At 45.3% G+C, this 20174-nt stretch overlaps 1 protein-coding gene across 7 annotated transcripts in view; it reads left to right on the top strand.

Moving 5' to 3' along the window:
* The window catches only part of BCAS1 (brain enriched myelin associated protein 1), a 104768-nt gene extending 102773 nt beyond the window's left edge, over positions 1–1995 (top strand). For 6 of the 7 annotated variants that reach the window (XM_078443935.2, XM_078443934.2, XM_078443932.2 and 3 more), the window contains one exon: positions 1279–1967. In XM_078443935.2, coding sequence (XP_078300061.2) covers positions 1279–1345 — 67 coding nt within the window. In that variant the 3' untranslated portion in view covers positions 1346–1967. Of the gene's footprint in view, positions 1–1278 lie in introns of all 7 variants that reach the window. The other variant, XM_078443941.2, reaches the window with a different exon arrangement.
* The last annotated feature ends 18179 nt before the right edge of the window (positions 1996–20174 follow it).

The raw sequence follows: 20174 nt of genomic DNA, 5'->3' as shown, positions 1-20174 counted from the left end.
TCTGACAAGTCTTACATTAGGAAAATAAAACCATTGCTTTGGCCAAAAAAAAAAAAGAAAAAAAAACAAGGCACTTGGAAAATGCATTCAGGAAAAAAATGGTATCTCTAAAAAAGCAGATGGGGGGGAGGGCGTGGCGTCGGCTGCTGCTGTGGCCAGCTAGCTGTCAGCGTGGATGCCCATTGCTAGGTTTCAAATAAAGATCAGAGGTCTTTTCCTTGCAGCTTTCCCTTTAGCCTCTTCGGATCTGCTGCTCCAACCTGGAGATCAGTGTCTGTGACTCACCCGGTTGAGAATGACCTCATGCCGCCTCCTGTCTGAATGCTTAACTTGGCGCAAATCGGGAAAAAGTCCTTTGGGGAAGCCCTTACTGGCTGGGTGACTTTCCTCCACCAACATCATCATAGAACACAGGGCCAGGCAGCTGTTTATTCCTTTGTCCCCAAACGCCAGGGGGGGCGCCTAGTGTGACCTTTGGTGAGCTCTGGGCCATAGTCATCCATTGAGAAAGGTGACAGTTTCATTTGCAAGTTTCACCTCGCTGGGCACAGGGGCTTTTTGCCCTGATGAGAAATGCCCCCAGGCAGGGCTGAGTCACTAATGCAGAAGGAGCCCTCCTCCCATCCCCCCCACCTCCCTGGATTTAAAAAAAAATCTTAAATGAGTTCTTTGCTGAGAACCTCTCTGCAAACCCAACACTTTCTGTAACAGTTTCATATCATCCTGGCCAAAAAAAAAAAGAGAGAGCAATCTTTTAATGAAATTGCTTTGGTTTTTTTGTTATTGTCATTTTTAAAAGGCAAGAAAACTGAAGCCAGAGTAGACTCGGAAAATGACTTATTTGGGAGATTTGAAATCTAGTAGTAGCCTCAGAAGTGCGTTAAAACCCCATTTTTGAGTTTTGAGGGTTTGCTGTGTGTGTGTGTGTGTGTGTGTGGTTTGTGTGGTGTATTTTGTTTTGTTTTTTAGTTGGGAGCTCATTCCTGGTGCGTTTACAGACAATACTAATTTCCATGCCTCCCGCTGAACTCCTGTGAAAAAGAGCAGAGACTCCCCAGATGAGCTCAGGAGAAGGCTCTCGGGTCTCAAAGAGCCTTGAGGGACCCAAGTTCCTCAAACTGCGGAGCCCAGAAGGGCCACTTGGAAGGCAGAGCTGTGCACGTCGAGACGCGAAACACACTCTCTGAAACTGAAAGGGAATTATGGCCTGCAGGAGGGGCCGGAGGGACCTCGTTAAAAATTTACAAACTCATTTATTTATTTACTTTTTATTTTTAGGTGCACAGGGAGGTGTGTCTTCTCCAGTGTCAAGAGGAAGTGGCCCTTCCAAGAACTGAGCTTTTGAGCCGAAATGGCCGCCACTGGGGGAAAAAACAAAAACAAAAACCAAACAAAAACAAAAACAAAACCCACTCTGCTTTTCAGTTGCAGCTGATGGTGACTTTTGGACTGATATCCGTAAAAGAGTTCATTCAAAAGCGTGCTTGTTCTCAGCAGCCCGTGAGGTCCCTCACGAATTCATCATCTAGGGGAGGGGAGGCCTGCCTAAAGAAATGCCAAAAACGGAGGGAAAAGAGAAAGAAAGTTAAGTTCTTCGGTTTTTGTTGCATTCCCCCTGCTCTTTTCTTGGAGCAAGCTACCCAGGATTTCAACACGCACACGCACACGCACACGCTTGAGCCGGACTGTCCTTGTTTGCTTGCAAACAGTCCAGAGGCAATGGCAATGGAGCCCCATTAAATCAGACTCCAAGAGACTGGAATCTGTGTCCCGCTGGCTCCTTCTCCGACTGCCCCCCCACCCCCAGAAGGGAACAGATTTCTACAATCCGGACCTGACAAACGCCACTTCTTAGGCCAAATAGTCCCACGTGGATCTTAAGCCACAAAAAGGTAAATCAGCTAGCCTTCCTACTTTAAAGACAATTTTGGAAAGGAAGATGATTTCAATTATTAACTCACCCAAGCCGCAGACGCAGGGCATGCACTTTGCAGAATGGCAAGAATGATAAGGGTGGGTTTTAAGCATCCTCTGCATGTCCCTTTTGAAGACTTCTTAAAAGGGGGTCCGCGCGGGGAGTAGAAATACGTCTCCGCATGCTAGACCTTCCTCATGCCATCAGTGAACACAAAGTGGCCGACTGGAAATTAACAGGCTCCATTAGGGGAGGAAAAAAAAAATTACTGAGCAGCAAATTCTGTAAATTTGTAATTCAGATCTTAGCGCTGGCCTGAAAACCGGTTGGGATCTAACCCTTTGCATACATTGGTGTTCTGGGGAGCTTAACCCTTTCGCCTCTGTCTCCTCTCCCCAGAGAGCTACTCATTTGGTCTTCTCTATCCCCTGGCCCTTTAACTGGCCTTGGCAGGCATAGCAATCCGGGCAATTTTGCAGAAATAAGGATAATAATAATAATGCTTCACATTCTCACACTCCGCAGTTTATAGAATGCTTTCTGAATACATTATCTAATTTAAAGCTGTCTGCCCCTAATGGAACTTAATTGCCACCTTTGTTATAGTTTATTATGAGGACACTGGCGTGCACCTGTATGCCTTTTTTGTTTTTTGTTTTTCTCCAAAGGAGTACTTCTTGACAAAATGGCCCCCAGCTGCTTTTCTGCCAATGGTCGCCACTGAAGGAGCTCATTGCTTTCCCGTTGGGCTCTCACTCACGGATGCTGTTGTTTAAATCTGGCCACATGGGGGAGTTCTAGAACATAGGGTGCTACCATCTCCAGCCAAGCTCTTTTCCCTGACTCCCTAATGAGGAAGGAGGTCGGGCCAAAACAGCTCTTAAGAATGTGTTTGTTGATGAACTTCTAGAAAGCAGTCAAGTTTAGAATAAGAGGGCCAACCTGGGCAAGTCAACTGCCTTGGGTGATTCCCAGGCCGCCAGGCAGAGATAGAGTTGGTTGGTTGGTTTTTCCATTCTTGTCAGCTTCGTCTGGAAAGAGGCTTAAGAAAGGATATTGTGATTGCAAGCCATTTAGGTTGGTGTCACTGCAAAGCATATAAATTACCCTCACCAGCTTTTCATGCCCCACGACACAGCCTTACCTCTCACGTCTCTACACGCAACTAGCGGGCAAGTGACTTGACTTCTCAGTTTCCTCCCTAAACAATGGGACAGTCTTAGTGCCTGTTTTGCGGAGCTGGCGGCTGGTGCATAATAAAGAGTTAATAAAGGAGAGTTATTATGTCATAGGGAACTTCCAGCACCAAGTAGCAGAAAACTCCCATTCCCACTGGCTAATAATAATAATAGCAGTAAGGATGTTTATCATTTCATTTCTCCGATGTTGTATCATAGCCTAGCTCTGATTCTCTGGACTCTGCTCTGCCATGTTCCATGGGTTGACTTCACCCTAAGATCAATGCCAAGTGATGGCTGCAGTTCCAGACCAGGGGATTCTGGGATTAGCATAATCAATTTTTGATGTATCATTTTGGTGAAATAGATTTTTTTTAACGTTTATTTGTTTTGGGGAGACAGAGAGAGAGAACGAGCAAGGGAGGAACAGAGAGAGGGGGAGACGCAGAATCCGAGGCGGGCTCCAGGCTCTGAGCTGTCAGCGCAGAGCCCGACGCCGGGCTCGAACCCACGAACCGTGAGATCGTGACCGGAGCAGAAGTTAGTCGCTCAACCGACTGAGCCACCCAGGCGCCCCCGGTGAAATAGATATTTAGAGGCAACTCCAGTGATGCAATAAACAGGCACTTATTGACATCAGTATCTTTAAAGTTAGCCACTCCTCAGACCGAGGATGCCCTTCAATTCCGACTGATGGGACATGTGCATTTATGATGCCTTGCCCTCCAGAACGGGGCCATTAGACCGAACTCATCAACATCAGGGACTTTATGTCTGTCTCACTCACGGCTCCGTCGTCAATGTCTGGCATAATGCTTAGATGCAGTGGATCCTCAACAAATATTGGCTGAATGGATGTATTAATTGATAGATACCCTATGGCCACATCCATTGGGCGGTGGGTTGCCCTATGCTCTGGTATGAGTTTATTTCAGCACGAAGTGTTCGATCACTTTAATCAGACATCCACCCTCCCCAGCTGCCTAGGCTAGTGGTTCTCAGAGCATGGTCCCCTAACAATCGGCATCAGCAGCACCCGAGAACGAATTAGAGCTGCGAATTCTCAAGCCCTACTCCAGACCCGCTGGATCAAAAAGTCTCAGGGTGGGGCCCAGCATTGTGTGTTTTAGCAAGTCCTCCAGGTGGAAATTTGAAAAGCACGGGTCTAGGTAGAGCTGCCACGCCACTGATCATCAACTTAAAAAGATTAGCCCGGAAGATGCGTACGTAACGTTGGACTTACTAGATGCCAGATGTCCTGCGCCACATAAATTGCCTTGCTTCCTACCCATTTTACAGATGAGGAAACTAAGGCTCAGAGGGGAGACGCAACGCTGCCCAAGGACACACATGTCAGAGTCAAGGCTGAAACCCAACCTAAGCTCCCAAAGACATGTTTCCATGTCTGTGGGAGAGACAGGCAGGCAAAAGGACAATAACAATACAATGTGTGATAAGTAAACGTAGGGTGTTGTGGAGCTCAGAGGAAGTCACTGCTACAAGACTCCAGGGGAGGGAGGTTGGCCATTTGAGGTGGTAACAGTTGAGCTGATTCACAAAGAATGAGTAAGAGTCGGCCAGGCGTTCCCAGCAGAACAGGAAGTGCCGAAGCCTAGGGTCTACAGAGACAACGGCAAGTAGCTCAGTGTGGCCAGAGTGAGGCCATGGGGAGGAAAGATAAGACAGTGGAGGCTGGAGAGGAGGCACAGACCAGATCATCAAGGTCATAAAGCAAGGAGCCCAGAGGAAGAAGTTTAAACTTCTCCTGAGAAATAGGGAAGAAAATATCGGAGCTGGAGCATGGCAGAATCCAACCTGTATTTTGGCGGTAGGTAGGATCTAACATAAACTCAACCCGACTAATATTCATTGCGTGACCCGAACTCTCTACTCAGTGTAACAAAATGTAATCATTTTCTTCTTAAGCCGCTTCAAAAAGCAGAAGAAATACCCATCTAGATAAAACCTCGAAATGGGGCTGGTCCCTACAAGAGTGCTTAAATACTCATTTCCAAGTGTCATAAACGTGGGTTTGGAATTTGGCCCCTGATCCACGCAGATGATCCGCGCCTATGACCCAAGGCTGGGAGACTGTGAGCAAGTGATTGCACATGTCGGAGCCTTAATTTGTTCCTCTGTAGAATGGGAATAAGAGTAGTACTTAACTCAGAAAGTTGCTGAGAAGAGTAAGTGTGACAACACGTGGATAGCTTGTAAGTAGAATGCCCAGCAAATAATAAGTGCTCGGTGAGCATTATTGATGAGGAGACAGATGGTATCTGCCCAAGGTAGAACACGTGGCTTCACTCTCATGGGCTCAAAGGCCACCCAATCTTTAGGATTAAACCGTGTGCCAGGCTCTCCCCATCGTAGCAATGCGTTGGCTGGCTGGCTCATCCAAGAAAAAAGAAAAGAAGGAGGAGAGAAGAAAAAGAAAAACACTGACTTTTCCCTGATGGCCATCCCATTCTCAAGTAAAGTAGAATTTCTGGGGAATTCTAGAAATTCCCCAGAATTTGACTTGAGTCTGCCTTTGGCTTTCCTTGACTGTATCTTCTTATAATAGTAGCTAGGTTGCCATGGTAGCAGACAGGGTGGATGGTCCGCCTCATTTCTCTTCAGCCCACTTCAGAATTCCCTCCACGATTGGCTTTTCCTTTTGGTGGCTTTCTCCAGGCGCTAGGGGAACTTGTTCAGCTCACCTGCGGGGCAATCTGGAAATGCCTAAAATTTTATGCCCGGAGGGACAGCTTTCAAGCAATGGGGGATGGGAGATAGCAGATAATTATCTCTGCTTCCCCATCTCTCCGAGGGACACTTTTGATGTGTCTGCTGAATGTCCCCCCGGGGTCCCCAGCAAAACTGAATCCTACCTGCTCACAGTAGTGACGCACTCATGAACATACTCTCCCTCATTTGTGCTTCCTGGGGTCACCTCCCAAATAAACTACCTGCCTCCAAGCTCTTGTCTCAGGGTCCGGTGTCTGAGGCACAAACATCTGTATCTCGCTTAGGGTCCCTTGCCCCGTGGTTCAATAGAGGGGAATTTATAGGGGCTGGCAGAGCTGAGAAAGGAAGCACGTGACAAGGAGACCACCTAGAGATTAGACACAGAAGAAGAATGCCGCCATACCATGGGGGCCAGACAGACAGAAGGAAGAGGCGATACTACCAAAGCAAGAGAATCTGAGAATCTGGACACCCTGGGGGGGGGGGGGGGGGCGGGGCACCGCATAGGGGTGGGAGAGGCTGCCTGAGGGTAGCTGGGACCGGAGTGGGGCTCTCAGGGAGCACTGCCTTTCGGCTGACAGAAGGGCAGAGGAAAAATATCTTGGAGCTTAACTAGAATCCAGTTGGCAATGGAACCTGGGAAATGCAGTTCAAAGGGAAACATGGAAAGAGGCATTAACGGGCAAATGCCCAGCACGACCTCAAGCCCTGCTATGAAAGAAAAAAATAAAATGAGAAAAGCAACAGTGGTTAGGGCCCCACACCCACCCTGTATCTAGAGAAATGAACATGTCTGTGAACGGTCCCAGTAACGCCACCTCACTAAACTTGTCTAACTTCGCTTTGACATCCATCAAATAGAGATGCCAAGTGGATTTAATGATCTACTCCACGCCAAGCAGCCAGCACTGTGCCTGGCGCATACGTGTCGAATAAACGCTCATGCTCATTGGAACGTTTTGAGATCCGACTGTTCTTTGAGTATCTGGGAGCCCATTAAAAGCCCTGCTCAAACTTGTCTCTTCCCCTCTTTACCACTCAAAGCCTCAACTTCAATGTCTAGAATCTGCCTCTAGTCTCTTTTTCATTGCCTTAAAAAAAAAAATCTCTCCACTTTCACTGAAGTTCTGCCAGAGCTGACGGAGGAATAGCTCTCTCCTCCCCTCTGGACTCCCAACCCTCTCCCCGAAGCCCCCACCCCCTCCCCATCTCCGCTGGCCAGTTGTTCACCAGGAGCTTAGCAGTTCTGAGGGTACAAAAACAGGAAACTATGCCCCAGTCCTGACTAAGGCTAAAAACTCATGTGCAAACCCTTCATCACACAGATTTCTTCAGCTCTCCAAAACTGGGGCCTTGAAAAATCAGGTCCCGGGCCAAGAGCGTTGGATTTGCTTAATCATTTCCTTTGCAAATTTATAACCTCTTTAACCATGAAGAAGTAATGGTGAGAAAGAGGGAGGTGGGAGCTGAAATATTTTAAGTCAACCACAAGACAGGACAGGAAATTCTGGAAAGGGAGGGGGGGTGGTAATTTTTCTTTAATCCCTCGGTGCCACAGCAGACTAAAACGGCAACTTTGGGAAAGTGACCATTCTAGGAGATTCTTTTACTGTTGACTCTGACCCAGAGTGAGATGGCATAGCTCTCTTTACTCAGGGCTAAAAAGAGAATAGAGGAGAAAAACTCTGAGATGACCCTTTACTTGACTCAGGCAGCAAACATTTACCGAGTGACCTCGTCAGCCCTTGTGCTGTGTAGAGAGAACTAAAATGGGTTCTCAAACAAGCAAAATAATGTCCTCACTTGCTCAGTGCCAGTAGAAAGTTAACATGCCTATTGGAGGCTGCCTACCAGAGAATCTGAAGGGGGTGACCCAAAGCTGTTCTGTTGTTAAACTCTCTGAACAACAAGATAAGTGGCTTTTTTGCTTTCAGAACTTTCCCCAGCAAATCAGAGCTGTGTATTTTACTAATCCTTAAGGTAAGTCATTGTCTTCAGCAGTGATTTTTATCTGAAATGGGGGACCCACCCATTTATGTTGACCCAGCAAATAGAGTGGGATGGATGAAATAGAATGGAACCGAACAGAATGGAATAGGAATAGAATAGAATAGAATAGAATAGAATATTTCATGATGTATTACACATAATATGGATAATATTGATTAGTGAAAGTTTTGATTATGAATATGTGCATATCGATTCATGAGGTATTTCTCACTTTGGTTTATAATCAGATAACTTTAGAAGGCTCTGGTCTTGTAGCTTAGAAGTTAAAAGTGTTGGCTCTGGGGATGCCTGGGTGGGGCTCAGTTGGTTGACCTTCCGACTTCGGCTCAGGTCATGATCTCACAGCTCATGAGTTCAAGCCCCGTGTCGGGCTCTGTGCTGAGAGCTCGGCGCCTGGAGCTGGCTTCAGATTCTGTGTCTCTGTCTCTCTTGGCCCCTCCCCTGCTCATACTCTGTCTCTCTCTCTCTCAAAAATAAACATTCAAACAATTGAAAGTGTGGGCTCTAGAGCCTACCGGCATGGGTTCAAATCTCAAGAGGGGTACTAGCTATCTGAGATTACGCATGTTGATTAACCTCTCTGAATCTCCATTACTTCAGGGAAGTACAACATAATAAAGAGAAATAAAATGTAATATTGGCCATCATAGTCTCTCAGATTCTAGGGCCATTTATTTTCATAAATTGCCATTCTGTCCCCTATATCTTTCCTATGGTCGCAGACATCTGCTAATCTTCTGGGGTCCACTCCTCTTAAGTAAAGTTACTCTGTCTATCTTAACCTCTCTCTCCCTCTGATCTTCTGTCGTTCCCTCAACCTCCAGCCGCTAGCTCCAACATCATCTAAGGAAAACCAAAGGCATTTAATATGCAAAACTCCTCTCTGGGAAACTGTCCAGATAGCTAGTTGCAGACCATCTCACCTAATGGAACAAACAAAAGCTAGACAAGAAAATTGATATGAAGTTATCCTAAAAGAGAGACACAGTGCTCCACTTCGATAGAAAACAGCAAGGAGATGGGCAGTTGCTTTTTCAGAAGGACTGATGGAAGTCCAAAGACAAAACCCTTTAAAAAATTAAGACCTGAGGGGCGCCTGGGTAGCTCAGTCAGTTGGGCCACCAACTTTGGCTCAGGTCATGATCTCACGGTTTGTGGGTTCGAACCCCATGTCGGGCTCTGTGCTGACAGCTCAGAGCCTGGAGCCTGCTTCAGATTCTGTGTCTCCCTCTCTCTCTGCCCCTCCCCCACTCATGCACTGTCTCTCTCTCTCTCTCTCTCAAAAATAAACATTACCAAAAAGAAAAAAAATTAAGACCTGAAAGAAAATAACTACCAACCTATAATTCTACATCCAGTAAAAATATCCATCAAAATTTAAGATGAAATAAGTGTATTTTCAGACAAACAAAAACTGAGTGGCTACATTGCCAGTGGACTTTAACTAAAAGGAAGACTAAGGAAAGTCCTTTAGGCAAAAAGAAAATAATCTCATAAGGACGACTAAAATTTTAGGAGAGAATGAAGAGCAACAGAAGAATAAATGTGTTGTTAAATCTAAATGAATATTGACTGCATTAAAAGATAATAATAATGTCTTGTGGGGTTTAAAATATATGTAGAAATAAAATGTATAGCAGCAGTAATGCAAAATATGGAAATAACAAGCTAATAGGAGAATGACCTAAAAAAGATGTCATTAATGTAAAAGTTCATAATAAAGGAAAGAAAATGGAACTCACAACAGGTGGAACTAATTGAAACAGCTAGTAATGTGTTAGTATTATGTTAGTAATGCATTAATTATTACATTAAATGTAAATGGACTAAATACTCAAATGAAAAGAGAGATTATCATACTAAATATTTTAAAAACCTACTATTTTCTGCTTGCAAGAGACAAACCTTAAATATGAGTATACAGACAGGATGAAAATAAAGGATGAGAAAATATATTGCATACACTAATCAAAAGAAAGCTGATTAGTTACTCTAGTACCAGATGAAGTCAATTTTAAGGTAAGAAGCAATATAATAGGTACAGAGGGTATTTTATAATAACAAAAAGGGTCAGTACCATTGAAAGATAGAACAATGCTAAATCTAGAAACATTTTCTAATATAGCCTCTATATGTATAAGGCAGAAGCAATCAGATCTAAAAGGAGAAATAGATAAATCCACATTCATAATGGTAGGCTTTAATATTCCTCTGTCAGTAAATAGTGGGCAAACCAACAGAAATAAATCAAGAGGAATAGAAAAATTTTGACCAACGTTCTTTAACACACTTGACCTGACATTTACTGAACAAAGCAACTGGTAACTGCAGAATATATATTCTTTTTCATGTGCACATGAAACATTTACTCAAACTGACAGAACAGGTCTCAAATTTAGAAAGTGGGTGGCAGGGCAGGGTTTGCTGATAGATTGGATGTGAGGATGACAAAGAGAGGAATCAAGGTTGATGATGAAGGACCCAGTGCTCTGAAGTTCAGACTGACTGATTCATGCTGCACAGTTAGCATTTTGAAAAGATAAGGGTGTGTGTGTGTGTGTGTGTGTGTGTGTGTGTGTTTAACAGTCATAAGGTAGTCAGGAGTATTTACATGTGTGAGTCAAACTGGGAGTGAACCTGTGTCCAACTGAACATGAAGCAATTATTCAAACTTGGTTTCTGGAATATTCCCAGGGTGAAGTTATTTCCTGTTTTTATCACCGTCTTCCCAGTTTATGTGTTTGCTTGTCTTATGAGTTGAGTTGGCATCATGTGTTTCAGTTTGCAATGGTAGGCATACAGCAAAAACTCCATAAAAATCCCACAGGGTTGACAGACACTTCTGAGAAATGAAGCAGACAACCCAGTTCCTGGCCTCTCTTATCAAAGTGCAATTGGTTTATTCATCTGCTGATTGAGGATCAACTGTGAGTTTGGGTCTGGGAAAGTGATAAACAAGAAAAGCAGAGAACACTCCAAGATAGCTGAGGAGGCATCCGCTCCAAAAGCCAAGTATCAAGGAAATACTGTAGGAAATCCCACGCATAATTGTGTTATGTACCCTTGTGTGTTATGTTTGGAGTAGCAGTTGACAACGTTCTGGACCTCAGTTCTCCCTTGAACGAGCTCTAAGACATTGGGCTTGATATAAAATAATTTCTCCACTATAACATGGGAGTGATGTTATGGATAATACCATCATTACAGAGGTAAATCAGATAGTATTCAGAGTCTGCTCAAGAGCAGTGCTTGGGATGAAGTTCACAAAATTAGCATTTGCAACTTTTATCAGTATGCTGTTTCAAATATTTCTTTCCCTTTTTTTAAATTATGAAAACATAACATTTTTTTAAATGTTTCAAATATTTCTCTCCCTTTTTTTAAATTATGAAACCATAACATTTTTTTAAATGTTAGGAGAGAATAAAAGTAAAAGAGTCTACCATAATCCCATCTCCCTGACTCAATCTTATGTGTATGTGGTACCTTCAAATATTTTTTTTGTATTGATTATGTCCCTGGTTTGAAAGTGCCTGGCATATAACAGGTAATCAATATATGCATACTAATTGCCTGACTGTCCAATTCCATGCAAGCTATTTTGTTTTATGCTTTGGGTACCTAATTTCTTATATAAGATTATGATTATAATTATGTCATATACATTCCCCTGAGTTTTTTTCAGAAGCTGCATGATTATAATCATGGATATCTCAACCCCTCAGACATGTACAAGCCCTGGATAAGCCATTTCTCTGTGCTGCCGTAGAGCAAAAGAGAAATGATTTACAGGCCCCACTCTTCAGACATCACCATAGTGAACAGCTCTCTCTATAGCATTTTGCCTTTTTTGTAAAATTTTGTAAGACAATCATAAGATACCAAATTGAACATTCTAAACTAAACCTTTAACTTAGCCAAGAAAGGAGTCGCAAAAAGATGAAGCCAAAATGGGATTCCTTCCGTAAGTTTAGCTTGTAATAAAACGAACTCCACGAGATGACAAAATCATGGGGTGAACCTATGATCGTTTGGAAGGATTGCTTTCACCCTTTCAAAAAAAAAAAAAGTTGTTTTCACATCCACTATTCCCCTACCACAGATCAATAGAAGGAAGATAGGAATAGTCTGATGCCTTTGTCAAATAATAGCAACCAACTCAACAACGAAGTCACCCCTGGTGGGTATACGTAAGGAAAAATCTCATCAGACCTCTTGTTAACTCAAAGGTTGGCTTTAAAGAGCTGCAGAGAAAGATTTTCAGATATGCACATGTTTCCTGAAGCAGCAACCCCAACATCTGATGGCGTGTTGGATGACAAATGTCTCCCTCCTGGTGATGGGAAAACAGGGGAAAGGTGAATCACAACTCTCGATGTGAGTGAGAGGCACTTACCTAGTAAGGCAGAGACAGTCACTGGTGTTTCCCAGAGCGACGATGGGTGACTGTAAGCCTGGTGGTCCTCCATGGGGTCTCTGGGGCCAGGCAGCTATGAGGGCACAAAGCAGCTTTGTCTCCAAAGCCCCTGGGTCTACACATAAGGCTATCCTCTCCAGATTGGTTCTTCTCCTATTTTGGTTGCTTCCAGAGTTCACTGGAAACAGGAAGAATGAATGTGAAGGCCAAGTAGAAGGCCATTGCCATTGCTTCTGGAGAGAAGAGGTCAGCTTCAATCAGTATGGTTGCTGAAGAAGGGACAAGAAGTGGCTGTTTTCGGGACTTAGGTGAATAAAACACGACAGGATTAGATAATCTATGGGACACCTAGTCACACACTTGAAAGGGGGTTTAAGCACACTGCCTGGAAGGGAAGAGTGCTCAACAAATTTGCTCATTGGCTCCAAATGGATGGCGGCCTAGCATTTGGAGGCTTTATTCTCACAGAAAAACCTGAGGACTAAAAAGCATATCTTTCTCCCCAAACTGCCCTTTCTTTTTCCATCCCCCAAAATTATGGCCCTAAGGTGGCATGAGAAGAAAATAAAATCAGATCACCCTGAGAATAAAACCACTGACTCAACCGTCACTACATGGAGGTTCCATGTACTTTATTATTTCAGTTCGTCTTCAAAGGAACCCAGTGAAGAGGGGACTCTTCATCTCCTCTCTACACAGGAGAAAACGGAAGTGCAAAGAAGTCACAGAATTTACCAGAAGCCCCAGAGCTGTTCAGCGAGAGCAGGGATTCCATACGGGTGTGTTCGAAGGCAGAGTTCACAGGCTTAATCATGAGGCTGCGTTGCTTCCTGCCATGTTGGGGGAAAGGAGGGGCTTCAGGAGGAGGGCGAGGAGCGACCTTCTTCTCTTTATATGTCACATAACTCGTTCAGGGTCAGCCCTCTCTTGCCAGCTCATATCCCAGCCCACTGAGTTCTGTGTTTTCTCTTTGAGGGTTAAGAACACACAACAGGCTTTTGGTTGGGAGCAGGGAGGAGTTGACATTTGTCGCCCGGCATTGGGGAAGTTGATCGTTTTAGGTTCTGTCACACTGCGTGGAAGCCTGACATTTGACATTTGGGTAAAAGGGGGGAAAAAAAGTCTCCAAAAGGCTGCTGAGGGCCAGCCTGCCTGATTCCTTGCCAAACAGGAATCCTTCCTTGGCTGTCTTCCCTCATAAATGATTTTCAAACTACAGTTTTAAAAACAGTTCCTTTGGGGAATGATGAAAGCAGCAATGTTTTCAGTAGAAAACTGTCCCATCAACAGAAATGCAGGAAAAGTAAAGTCACCAACTTCTCCATCACCCAGAGCAAAGCATCGTTGACAATTGAATGCTTTCCTTCCTTTTTTCCTTACGCCTCTCCTCATTTTTGTGAGTGCAACTAGACTCCACCACACAGGAAGTTTTGCAGCATGCATTTGAAAAGTCAAACATTGTATTACTAGCATTTCACTCTGTTTTAAAATTTGAAAACCTGGAAACCCCGATTTTTAATCTGCCCCACTCATTATTCTAACGTTTAATCAAATGGATGTTCCTCTGTGTTCCATTTTAAACAACACTGCCCCCAAATGAATATTTCGTCTTCATACAGGTATTGTGGTCCTATCCCACCAATGAAACCATTTTAATTTCCCACCAAAATTCTTCTAGACTTTTCTACATCAGAAGAGTCAGGAACTAAATTCTAGGTGTGAGCTTGGGTCAGGAGTAAACCCCATGCTCTACTGTAGTGGTAATGTCCTGTCGGGAGAAGTCAAAATGTCCTTTTATTGGGCTTTTCGGTCACCCCCATTAAAAGTGAACCAACAAAGGGGTGCCTGGGTGGCTCAGTCGGTTAGGCATCCGACTTCGCCTCAGGTCATGATCTCGAGGTGCATGGGTTCGAGTTCCGCGTCGGGCTCTGTGCTGACGGCTCAGAGCCTGGAGCCCGCTTCGGATTCTGTGTCTCCCTCTCTCTGTGCCCCTCCCCTGATGGCGCTCTGTCTCTTTCTCTCTCTCAAAAATAAATAAAAGCATCAAAAAAAATTTTTTAAAGTGAACCAACAAAGAACTTTCCCTTGCTTCTTTCCCTGACCTGAGTCTTTCTGTAGCCTTCTAGTCCTCTTTCCCTCATTCTCCCAGCTTCGGTTTCTGTCCCTTTACCTCCTGTTTACTCCTCAAGACGTTGTGATCTCCTCTCCACTCCTTCTGCTCTACAGAGACGGTCCTTGCAAAACGCCACACGCATTGTCCTGTGCTCTCAATTACCTTTTAATGGCATGACTGATACAGAAACGCATTTGTCTGGTTAAAATAACTAACTGCTTAAAGGTGATGGAAAATTCCTTTTAAGCACTTACCCCCAACCTCAGAGGTACCACGGACTATGGTGTATTTACCTGTAACTGTGCTGATGGACATTGAGGTTGCTTCTGGTTCTATAACAAACAACAAGGAAACGAAGAACATTCCACCCTGTCTCTCTCTCCTTGCACTTGTGCAACAATTTGGGGTTCCTGTGGCAGATACAGAGAATTAGAGCCCCAGGCCATTGGGTGTGCCCCTTTCCCTTTCAACACTACTGGGCATTGACCAATCACCAATCCAAGATGGCAGCACGCCTTTCACCAACAGCCTGTTTCAAGCCTTCTGCCACAGGCTCCTCCATAGCGTTGTGCACTCACATGCAGCTTCTATTTCTTGCCTTACTTCGCCTTCCCAGTGCGTCCTCACCCTTCCGGTCTATGGTTTCTAAAGCCCTTTGCGGTGTTCCCTACTCTGTCCTGAAATGTGCCTGTGGCCTGGAACACTTCACTTCTTGCTCTGCTGGGCTGACCTCGTATATTCCTATGGTTTGCACGACCGGCTCCCTCAGGGGTCACAGACTCAGATACTTAGAGGAGCCAGGTGGGTAAAATTAGCACCAGGGGAGCCCATGCCGTGCCCCCCACCAGCCCCAACCCCTGCCCAGTGCCGGCTGTTGTTGCGTTATTGGAATCTATGTCTAATACTCTCAGATTTTTTTCAAAGGGAGTCAGAAATCTAGATTTGTATGTAAATGTTCGTGGTTTTTTTTTAAAGCTTATTTATTTTGAGAGAGGGAAAGAGAGTGCGAGTGGGGAAGAGGCAGACGGAGAGACAGAGAATCCCAAGCAGGTTCTGCACTGTTAGCGCAGAGCCTGACGTGGGGCTTGATCTCACCAACTGTGGGATCATGACCTGAGCCGAAATCGAGTCGAATGCTCAGCCAACTGAGCCACCCAGGAGCCCCAAGAACTGGACATTAATATAAAGGAAATTTTAATCCTGCATGGCCCACAGAACATACCTCTGGGGCATACTCTTCTGCCAAAATGCCAGACTGCAACTTCTGCTTCAAACAAAATCACTCTGTTCCTCAACTCCCCCCTTTCCTATCTGGGGCTTGTCCCTTATCCACTCAGTCACTAAATGCTCTGATGCTGGGCCTGAGAAATTATTCCAGAATTTAGCCTACCCCTCTACCCTCACTGCCATTTGCATTGATCCCAACACTCACCAAATCACATTCTGGCTGTGACTAGAGCATATTGTCTGACTCTCCTGCCTTCAGTGGATCTCTCCCTGCCCCTGTCTTTGTAGTACCTTCCTCTGCATTCTGGAACGTTCTCCCCATGGCTAATGGAGAGAGAGAGGAAGAGAAGTATCTGTGTTGCTTCTCTGCTCAGACAACCCTGCTGAGACCATATTGCCCCTAAAGCAAAGTTGCCCACTGTGGCCACATTCGGTCCACACTTGCCCCAGCATTATGAAATGTGACCCGACGCTATCAAATCTGATTTAATATAAACATTCAGATATTGGGCTTTTCCTGAAAGATCTAACCGGCTAGCAGTACTGGGTCTGCTGTCTCCCATGGAAGCAATTGGCCGGAGCCCATGTCACCATGGGGACAGATTTGCTCCCTTATCTTTCTCCTTCCCCTGGCCAGCCTCCCGTACCCATGGTACTGTCTGGCCCTGAAGGAGTTTACGACCCCTGAGCCACAGGCTAAAACTCAACTGTTAATGGGCACATCAGTCCCAGCACGTCTGGCCCCTCTGCCCACCCCCAGCCTCACCTCTCAGCCCGATCCTTCACCCCCTTTCTTTTTCCCACCGCTAATAATGGCGGACTCACAAAGAAATTGTTTCAGACCTGAACCTAACCACTGCTCAATGCCGTGGCTGTTCGAGTTACTTAAATCAAGACAGACACACTCTGTTCAGAGAGGGCTTCCCTTTAGCTCAATAAATCTCTCTTCAAATCACTAATGAAGTTGAACTTGCCCTAGACGGTGTGTTTCAGGTTTAAGAAACTCCTACTGAAGCTCTTTAGCCAGTTCTCAGGAGTATCCTTGCTCAGCCTCGGATTCTAATAGGAGGAGACTGAGCTGCTGATGGACAAAGTGGCACCTAATTCATTTACCCCCAGGGGAAGCGTGCAGGAGATCATGCGGTAAGAATGCTGCTTTGCCCTCACGGAGAACATGCCCACAAACACAAGCACTAATGCTTTGCTAACTCGCTTCCTTTGTTGCTATACATATTTAATAATATGCATGGCCATTATTTTACTACATGGTAATTGGTTATAAATAAAAGTCGTTTATAAAGGCTATTGAGTTACTGGGGCTCCTGGGTGGCTCACTCAGTTAAGCATCCAACTCTTGCTTTCGGCTCAGGTCACGATCTCACGGTTGGTGAGTTCGAACCCTATGTGGATCTCTGAGCTGACAGCGTGGAGCCTGCTCGGGATTGTCTCCCTTCTCTCTCTCTCTGCCCCTCCCCCACCTCTCTCTCTCTCAAAATAAATAAGTAAACTTAAAAAAAAAAAAAAAAAAGCTATGGAGTTAGGGTTATGGGAGACACAGAACTCAAAGCAGGTTCCAGGCTCGGGGCTGTCAGCACAGAGCCTGATGCAGGGCTCAAACTCACAAACTGTGAGATCATGACCTGAGCCAAAGTCAGATGCTTAACCGACCGAGCCATCCAGGCGCCCCAAAAACATTTTTTTTATCCGTTTTGTTTTAAGATTTTTTTGAAGTGATGAAGTCTACTGAAAGCCTACCCCACAGACAGTCTCCCTTCTTTGTTACTAATAGAATATCAACTTTAATGGGGGTGTTGGAAGGAGGCTTTAAAAACATCAGCTTTAAAAACTACATTTCCCAGCCTCTTTTGCACCTGGACTTGGCCGCTTAACACGGCTCTGGCCCGTGAGATGCCATAAGCCATGGGGTGGCCTTCACAAAAAACTCCTTTTTTTTTAAAGTATTTATTCTGGGGAAAGCATAAGTGGGGGGGGGGTCAGAGGGAAATGGGGACAGAGGATCTGAAGCAGGCTCTGCTCTGTCAGCACAGAGCCTGACGCAGGGCTTGAACTCGAACTCACGAGCCTCGAGGTCATGACCTGAGCCGAAGTCAGACATTCAACTGACTAAGCCACCCAGGCGGCCCCCAGGAAGCTCCTTAAAGGTGGCGGGGGGGAGGGGGGGCGGGAGGAGGGGGGAGGGGGGAGGTGGGGAGGGGGGCGGGGGGGCGGGGGGGGAGGGGGGAGGTGAAGGGTGGGGGAGGTGAAGACTCACATATTCTCTTTTCTGCTGCCTGAAAAGCCATGCGACCATGAAAAAAAACAAAACCCCAACAAATTTGGTCTTAAAATCCATACAACACCAACACCAGCAGCCGCCTACCTCTGGGCTGCATACTGAATGGGGAAAATAAATCTTATTTAAATAAAATAAATCTTATTTAAGCTGCTGGTGTTAGGTTTTCTCTTACAGGCGGGCAAACTAGATTCTATGCAAAGCTATTTTGAACGAGGTGTGTGCGGGGAGGGCAATTTTCCCCACTGGCTGGCCTACCGAGAATCATGGGAAGGTTCCCCTTCAGGGATAAACTCACACAAGATTACTCTATTCATAGTATCTCAAAACTTCCAATGTGCTTTGTACCCCTTTCTGTCTTCGGGCCCAGATGCAACACAACGTGAAATTTATCAAGTGTGCCTTTAATAAACGGCGACCGTGGAGAACCGACCCATCTGAAAAACTTAAACCCCGGTCTCTATTTCCATTTTGGCTGAAAGCAAGATGTTCCTTTCGGTGGTAGGAGGCCCTCAATTTCCCACTCCAAGTCCGTATGACTCAACTTGGACGCACTCCCACTGACATTCTGGATTTTTCTGTAATCTCCTTTCCTTAATACATTCAAGATAGCTCCACAACTCGCAAACAGCTTATAATGGTGTTATTGTTTCCGGGCTAAATCGGGGATACAGCACTGGCCAGTAGCTGTGTCTGTGGATATCTGAATAATTGCTTCAATTCCCCACTTGTTTCTGAGTGAGTGTAGGCCTGACCCCTGGGCATGGCCGAACATTACTCAGTCAAACCGAGAGTTTCAACGCTAAATGTGACAGTGCGTGCCATATCTGTTTTTCTCTCTGGCAGATTATTCAAATACCATCAAGCTGAAGTCAAGTTCTCCCGGAGCCCATTGAATCTTTGCCCCAACGGTCCACACAGGAGCCCTTCCCTGAAGAGCTCCCTTTGCTGTGCTGGAATCTGTTTCTCAGTGAATATGTGATGATTGCATGTTTTCGGCCTGATTCTTTTCTCTTGCCTCACATCCCCTGGAGATCCCGCGGCCTCCTTATAAAAGCCATGTGTATCTTATCTTTTCCAGTGCAGTTGCTAAAACCAGAAAGCAGGCTGGAAAACATTTCCCCAAACTGTACTGTTTTTCATTATTTCTTTCTGACACCTCCAGATAACTTGTTAGCATATTGTCTTTCTCTATTCAGCACGGCCCCACTGGGGGCTTGGGGACTGAATGACATCACCCAGGCATTTATAATTAGAAACAAAAATGCCTCTTTCCAAATCTATAACACCAGGAGACGATTGGAGACATTTTTTAAGTTACTGGTGAAAATCCCACATGAAAGAGGTCTTTTCTGAGCAGGCAGCAACTTTGCTGGCTTTTGAGACACTACCGGGAAGGCACTGGAAGCAAGTGACGAACAACCTTTCCAACCATGGATCCCAACGCCACAATGCAGTTTCGCAGGAGAGCGGTCACTGGGCTCTCGGCTTCTCCCCAGAGAAGCTGTGTTTCTCGAAGTTCCTGGGAGACTCCAAGAAGGGGTCTGAATTTCCACCACCGTGGAGAGAGAGCGCAGTGACTTCTGATGGTTGAGTTTCCATTTGTTCAGCAAGTTCTTACTGACTCAACTTGAATACACTCCCACTGACATTCTGGACTTTTCTGTAATCTTTTTCTCCTTAAAAGAATTCAGGATAACTCCAACAATCACAAATGACTGATTATGGAGTTTTCATTTATTCAACAAGTTCTTTTTGAGGACCTCTCTCAGCAAGTCCTGAGAACCTGCTGACATCCAGGGTATCTGCCTAAGAAGAATCAGACCAGCACTCCACCCCCTGATACACTAGCCACTAGCCACGTGCAATGATTTGCATTTAAATTTAGATGAACAAAAATGAAGGGAAGCTGCGAATGCAGCTTCTCAGTTGCACTGGCCACATCTCTGACGCTCAATAGCCACACATGGCTAGTGGCTACCATACCCAACAGCACAAACCTAGAGCGTTTTCATTGTTGTGGAAAGTTCTTTTTGGACAGTGCTGGACTGATCACCTGACTTGCCTCGAACACTCCTGGATTACACCTGTTGATGCGGTATCATCATTAATAGCACGCTCTGTCAAGCCCGAAGTGTCCTGGTTGGGAAAGACAACTGAACGATGAAAATGAACTTGGCCACCATCCCTGCCAGGGCTTTTGTTGAGACCCAGAACCCTCTCTCTTGATGAAAAAAGTTGCCTGCGTCAGCCCCTGCCTTTTCCTCCTGATTCTCTCCCACCTGTCCGAT

This window comes from Panthera onca, chromosome A3, assembly GCF_046562875.1.
Source record: "Panthera onca isolate mPanOnc1 chromosome A3, mPanOnc1 haplotype 2, whole genome shotgun sequence".
NCBI classification, from domain to species: Eukaryota; Metazoa; Chordata; class Mammalia; order Carnivora; family Felidae; genus Panthera; species Panthera onca.
This window is presented reverse-complemented; position numbering and strand designations above follow the sequence as displayed.